Below are 7426 nucleotides of genomic sequence, written 5' to 3'. Positions count from 1 at the left end.
ATCACTTGTTTTGTTAGGTAAAGTTTTAATAAACACCACTTATGATGTTGTTTTTGAGTTATTTGAGTGTCAAAACCAAAACATCATTTTACAAAGTTTAGCGTGGCGTCCGTCTATCCATGACAGTATTCTATTAACATCTATACATTAAAAATTGTTTCAAGGACTAACATGAGTCATGTTCGTAAAGTTTAGAGACTAAATAAAAGCAATTAAAATTTTAGAGACTAAATTAAAACTCATATGCAAATTTGGGGACCAAATCGAATATTTTCTCTAAGAATTACTACAAATTCTTCTTTCAACATTCTACATAATTCCATTAATTTTCTCCATATATATTTTGGGGGTGATACATGTATATCGTCTCAAGATCATACACAAAGTGATAAAAAAAAAATTTATGTATAAATAATTTCACAGTATATATAATATATGATAAGATTCAACAGTATCGTTTGATCTATATAACCAATTCTATTTAGTAGAATAAATCATTGTTATTGTTGTGGTAGTCACATTATTCTTCATTATTTATTTTAAATATTTTGTATTTAAGCTCAATACTTGATGATAAGTTTTCTTTTCTATTCCTCGTTTCTGTTCCCCCTCTTTTTTTAAGCGAAAGTATAGAGAAAAGTGAAAACCTAAGTGGAATTACAGAAATTTAGGGAACATACTACATATTCTACTGAATTATTAGAGAATAAATGTTGGTTATCTCCTGTGGATTGATATAGTGTATAGTGCAGAAATGGCATGCAATAATGCACTTCACTTTGCTGCTTTATGTTCATGTTAACCATTTTAATTAATTAAAGTCTAATTAATGCTTAGTCGATGGTGGAAAATGCCTAAATTTGACTCATTTTCTCTTTTCAGTTTTTCAGTTTTCACACTCATATCTTTGACTTATCACAAGTTTGTTTGTCTATGGGATTTAAATACTTATTACTTGGTACCAATATATTATGCTAAATCTTTTTGCAACTATTCATTTATATGTTTTTTTTGTTGTTCACCCTATTTTTGAATAGGTCAAAAATTAATCTGTTACGGATCTAATTTCTATCTAAGAATTTGTAGCTAACGCATGTATAATGCAGAATTTAAACCCTCTAACACTTGCTTAAACGGACGAATAAGCTAATTATTCGACCAATTGGGAGAGTGCAAAGAGTACAGAGAAGAAACTGCTGTGTTTTGCATCCATAACTGAATCAATTGTTGATTGGAAGAAGGAAATTGTAGAAAATAAGAGGGAGACGATTCGAAAGAAAGGAGATTGAGGACAAAACTGTTCTCAGTACATTTTTGATACATTTTACTTAATCATTACAAATTCTGTTGTCACATATGTATATGTATAATGTATGTATGAATAACTAATTTTGTTAATCTGATTATAACAAATTAATCTCCATTAATTAGCAAGCTAACTATCCAACTAACACAATTGTCCAACTGCCATTAATAGCTAGTTGCTTCTTATTTTATTAATGTAATTAATAAAATAATGCAAATTTAAAACACTTATTATCTTTCACTGAGACAAATATATATATATAATTTAAAATTGGCTGAGAACATAAACTAATAAATCATCTCTGTCCCCCCATATATGACTAACATAAAACATTTCATACACCACGCCCATCACTTTTCATAAGAGGTTATTTCTTATTTTAACCCTTCAAATAACTAATTTGATAACTGTTAGCAGGGCCAAACATGTAACTTCATTATTGATCTATCTAACCCATTATGTTTACCATTTTACATGCATGAGAGAAGAATATTAGTAATAATAATAACAATCTCCCATGATCAAAACTGTCAAAAGAATTTTACTATATCAATAATAAGATGTTAAGGACCAGTGGACCACCCTTTGTGTGTGTGTGTGTTTAATTGATGCTAGATACACAAATAAATATATAATAATAAAAAAAATAAATCCCTTTAATTCATATATCTAGTTATGAGTTATGACTATTGAAATGGATCAACCCAACAAGAATCTTCATCCACGGCCTTTTTCCAACGTTTCACAAAAATCTCTAATTCTTGAAAAGAAAGTCTTCTCACCTGCATTGTTATTGAATCCAATAACAATAATATATTTATATATATTATTCACATGTAAGTAATTAAGATAAATATAAATATTAGAGTATATTCAAATTGTCTAGCATATAATTTTGTTACATAAAGGAATATGATGTTATTCTTTCTTATCAAATAGCGGAAGTGTTTTGGAACAAACAAGTGAAAAATGCAAATTAACGAATAAAAGTAAAATTTCTAAGAATAATGTGCCAATAGTTTTGTGTTGAGAAATTGTGTTAAAATTGTAACTTACATCAATTCTATGATCTTTTGCTTGAGATAAAGCCTGTAAGTCATATATAGATAATTGTTACTTCCAATGCTAATAATAGAATTAGAGACGCACTTTTCATAATAATAATAATAATAAGAAAAAGTATAGGGTACCAACATATTATCTGTCAACTTATTGCCAACAATGATTAATTATTATATTTTAAACATATATATAAAGAGACACATCCAAAAAATATATCTATAAAGATATTTCTATTAAACACATCTATAAAAAATATATTTTTATTAGACACATCTACAAAAATATTTCTATTAAACACAGTTATAAATAAGAGTTGACAGATGTTGGCAGAAATGTTGTTGGTAGCGTAGCGGTTAATAATAAAGATGGAAAATTTAATTATTTCTGACCTCAGATTTATTTATGCCACCAAGAGTAGGAAGACCATAATGGACTATGTATTCAGCGTCCACAACACCAACATTTTGTGTTCTATCTCCCTATCATCCATTATAATACATAACTAGGTTAGAGTTAAATGCAGACTCAAAATGATTAAAAGAAATTAAACAACAGAATGTGATTCAATTTATGATTGGTAAATGCTTTGATACAAAAAGTAGACTCAGTTTTCTCTCTACTTCTAGTCTTTTAGTAGATATAATTTATTTTCTTAAAAAAAATTGTCCAAGTCAGAGTCTATTTTTGTACTATTTATCTTCTTTTTCAAATAGACTTGTGTTCTTTAATATATTTATTTATTTATTTGTCTCGATATACCATTTTAAAAAGGACATAACAGAATATTCAACATGCTTGTATATAGGAATAAAAATCATAAAACTCAACTATCTAGTATCTACTATCTACTATCTATTATAAAGGACAGAGGAATTTTAAGAATTAATATTTCATTTAATTTTTAAATTTAAAGTTGAACTCAAATTAACCTTTAAAATTACAATTGACTTACTTTTGGATCAAATTGAGTTCGATGTCAAGTTTTAGAGACAAATTGAGTAGTATTAACTCGAATTTTAATTACCTGCATTTAATCACATTTTTGTATACCTATTTTGCCCCTAACATGTTTTTACTTCTTTCTACAACACACATGAGCATAATTTCCACTAATAACTGTATAAAACCATTCATAATAGCTTAATTAACCTCCTCCATTATTTTATAATTATAAAAATATGTAAAAAAACAAATTTAACTTATATTTACCTGAGCACAATAGCCAAGTTGTTTATCTAGACCCCAAGCATGGACCAAGTCATTCTATAAAAAAAAAAACAAAGTAAAACCATATGTGACTTAGATTAATAATGTTTAGCACACAACTAATTAAGCTAGTTGCAATAACACAAGACAGAAAAATGATGGTGCATGATGCACTTACTTACCTGGACCATATACCAAACACAACGCCATGCTTCCCTTGAAAAAACAGGAGCCATAATTTCCACCCATCTAAAAACAAACATTACAAGATGATAACTAATTAATTTAGTTTTTAACTAAATTTTTTTTCTTTTCTCCATTTTATAAATATTTCGATCATATTACGTGTACATATAAAATTAATCACTTTATATAAAAATATGTATTTAGAATCTTATAAAAAAATATTTATTATGTTATTTAAAATAAATTTAATTGTTTATCTATTACAGGTTTGATTATTTAGTTGAAAGATATATATAAATTAACCAAGTTGGGTTGGTCTAGTGGTTAGTTTACTAGTTCGCTTAATCAAGTGTCAGGGGTTCGAATTTCGCCTTGTGCATGCAGCAACCCATTGGCCAGCGACAAACCCTTAATTGAAGCTCAATACCGCGATGGTTTAGTTCTTGATTTGTTGGATTGGAGGATACCGTGGAAAACAAAAAAAAAAGATATATATAAATTTTGACCATAGAGAAAGTTTTACCCAGTGCAAGGTGGAGCAGTGCTTCTTTCATCACAATAACCAGCTTTGTATGTCCTTCTGCTTCCACAACCATGACAATAAGCATAGATATATAATCACTACTCTAATTAAGATTAATTAGTTTGATAATAATCATAATTATATATAGTGGAACCTGTGGACTTGTGAGGTAGTCAAACGTACGGTAACTTGATGATGGAGTATTGATTTGTGAGGATCAAGTGCTGGTTGTGATATCTCTAACCCTTCACTCTTTATGATTGAAACATACCTAATATCATTTAATCACAAAAAATATTACTAAAAAATTCATTAATATTGTTATGTTATTTTATTAATATATTGCTTGTAACATGTCATGTGATATTGACCAATAATATAACCCAATATGTATCATATTTTTAGTCAATGTCACATAACATCTAATAGAATATTTTTAATACGATAAAACCATACTTATCTGGATGAAAATTTTCAACACCAAGATCCTCGTCCCAAAGAAAAATATAAGCATATTCTGAAACTATGTCAGGGTGCAAGAACCGTTTCGCAAACCACCTATTAATTGAGAATATAACATAAATTCTTGAAAATATTTAAATTAAGATATTAAAATGAAAATATACATACAGTTATTTTATATAAAATTAATAATTAAAAATTATATAATAATAATTTAATTAAACATGATAAATTATTTAACTACATATGAATTTCTATGTTAAATTAATTAAGGCATGGAAATTATTAAGAGATGAAATATATAGATACCATTTACTTTGATTAGCCGCAGAGATATGAATAACTTGATCACTCCATTCAAATTCCTTCCATTCATCAACAACACCATCATAGTGGAACAGCATCACAACAAAACCACTTCCTAGGAACTGAAATAATTTATGGTTTAGAATAATCATAGACAGATCAAATTAGACACATACAAGATCTCACTGAGGTACCTTTGTGACCATTTTGTTTACAACATCTTTCTGCCTTATCCCTACTGCCAATGCAAACAAATTTCTTGAAGCATTTTCCTTTTTCTGTAAAATAATTATTGTGTACAAGTCAATAACCATGTAACAGAATGTAACTTTGACTGTGAAAACAGAATAAGATGACAAGGAAAATATGACATAAAAGACATAAATATAAATATGAGTATTTTTGTATTTATTTTAAAATAAATTAAATATAAGATAGAATAAATTATGAAAACTTTAATTTATCTTATTTTCTTTTAAAATTTATGAAAAAAATAAAATAATAAAAAATTATCATTATAAAAAATAATAAAAAATTAAAATTAAAAAATATCTTTTATTGGTATTTCTGTTCTTTTGTCAAGAGAAAAACAAAATTTGCCGATTCGGCATCTCACGACATAGTGTTTATGTTTATATCTTACTTATCAAATATAATTTTATATTTCTCTATTCGGTACTTATAAATAAACACAACTTGCGATCAAAAGCTCCAAATCAAACTTTGAAGGGGTTATGGTTGAGAAAAACTTACATCTATATTGACATTTTTCTTTTGAACAACAGCATGACCCCAGAGAGGTCTCATTTCCAAATTAGAACTGCTGGAGATTATTCCTTTGGGCAATGCCTCACTTCCTCTAGGCCTGCATTGATTCTACTAAGCAAGGTAAAACAAATATAAACATCTGAAAAACATGGATGATTAAAACAAAAAAGAATCATAATCTAAACCATTGTGTAATGTAACAGATTGAACCTTGCATTTATCAACTCCCAAATTCTGGTAATTTGTTCTAAAACTTGATAGTTTCTGCATAAATCAATAAAAGTCAACTCCAATAATTGATTACTTGATTTACAAACATATACACACGCACGCGCACGCGCACACACCTGTTTGTATCCTTTTGCAAAGAATGAAGTTGCAACAAGCAAAAAAACACAGAGAAAAGAAGCCACAGGGAAAATCAAACAAGGCCTTGATTTTCTACTACTCCTTGATTCAGCATCTAAAATTTCTTCCTGCAACATAATAACATGGTATACAAATTAAAGCGAATCAGATAAATAAACAACTAATCCATAACATAGAAGAAAATAGGTAAATACAAAATTGTTGTATATAAAGGAATTAAAGAGTAGCATACACGAGTTGGTGACACCATTTTTTTGCATTCAGAACAAGAGCTCTATATGAATTCTCTTTATGCAGCTGTTAATTAGCACCAAATTGAAAAAGTTGATTAATTAGTTTCAAAGATTTATTACTTGATCATAGGGTGAAGAAGTAGGTACCTTACCTTTATAGGAGCAACAGCATGAACAAGAATAAGAACAAGATACAGAGCCAGAAAGGAAACAAATCAAATTTTGTAATTTTTTTTTCAAATTTTTCGGTTCTCTAATATTATTTGTTTGCTGAGAATCCGGCAGAATATATTCCTTCATTCTCTTATATATATATATATATATCTTCACATTCCAATTGCATTGATGGTGGCATCATTGGCATGTGTCTATGGCGTGAAACGTTATATTTACCCCATGTGCTTACTTTGCTATATGAAAAATAAAGAAGGGCAAATGTTTTCATAAATATTTAATTTCTATAAATTAATTAATACTATAAAAATTAATAAGAGGCTTTTGAGTTTTGATTCACAAAATATTATGTATATAAAAAAAATTAGTTATAGTATATTTATGTATAAATATTTATATTTTTTATTAATTTAATATTTATTTTATATAAATAATTAATTTAGTTGTTGGATTTTTACGTATATGTAACATAATTATTTTGTTGGTATATAATTTAAAAATTATTTGCAGAGAAGATTTTTTATCCAACACCAATATCCTATCCAAAAGTTTTTCATGTTGGAATAAATTATTTTATAATTTAGATCATCTTATATGAAATCACCAAAAATTATATATATATTATAATGCAAAAACGTACCTTTATTCATAAAAAATAGAAAATAGAAATTAATAGAAGAGTTGTCTCGGTCTTTTTTTATCTCTAATAGGACGGTTGAATTGCAACTTCCTTCATAAAAAAAGAATTGCTGAAGTGATTTTGGTATATCGAAGATCGAAACTTGAAGTCCTATTTATATTTGAGCATGGCATCCATTAAACCCTAAAAGT

General features: G+C 27.4%; 1 protein-coding gene across 1 annotated transcript; it reads right to left on the bottom strand.

Moving 5' to 3' along the window:
- Positions 1 to 1566: 1566 nt before the first annotated feature.
- On the bottom strand, positions 1567 to 6741 carry LOC112794446 (uncharacterized). The gene is made up of 15 exons (XM_025836459.3): positions 6574 to 6741; positions 6421 to 6485; positions 6167 to 6295; positions 6030 to 6083; positions 5805 to 5927; positions 5246 to 5329; positions 5055 to 5173; positions 4740 to 4841; positions 4438 to 4554; positions 4284 to 4340; positions 3757 to 3823; positions 3578 to 3631; positions 2758 to 2847; positions 2363 to 2395; positions 1567 to 2088 (listed from the first exon to the last, which is right to left on the bottom strand). The coding sequence occupies exons 2-15, from the start codon at positions 6436 to 6438 to the stop codon at positions 1993 to 1995; spliced, it is 1143 nt and encodes a 380-aa protein (XP_025692244.1). The 5' UTR covers positions 6439 to 6485; positions 6574 to 6741; the 3' UTR covers positions 1567 to 1992.
- Between the last annotated feature and the right edge of the window lie 685 nt (positions 6742 to 7426).

Source organism: Arachis hypogaea, chromosome 4 (assembly GCF_003086295.3).
Source record: "Arachis hypogaea cultivar Tifrunner chromosome 4, arahy.Tifrunner.gnm2.J5K5, whole genome shotgun sequence".
Classification (NCBI taxonomy): Eukaryota; Viridiplantae; Streptophyta; class Magnoliopsida; order Fabales; family Fabaceae; genus Arachis; species Arachis hypogaea.
The sequence above is the reverse complement of the archived record's forward strand: the minus strand, read 5'-3'. Positions and strand labels throughout refer to the sequence as shown.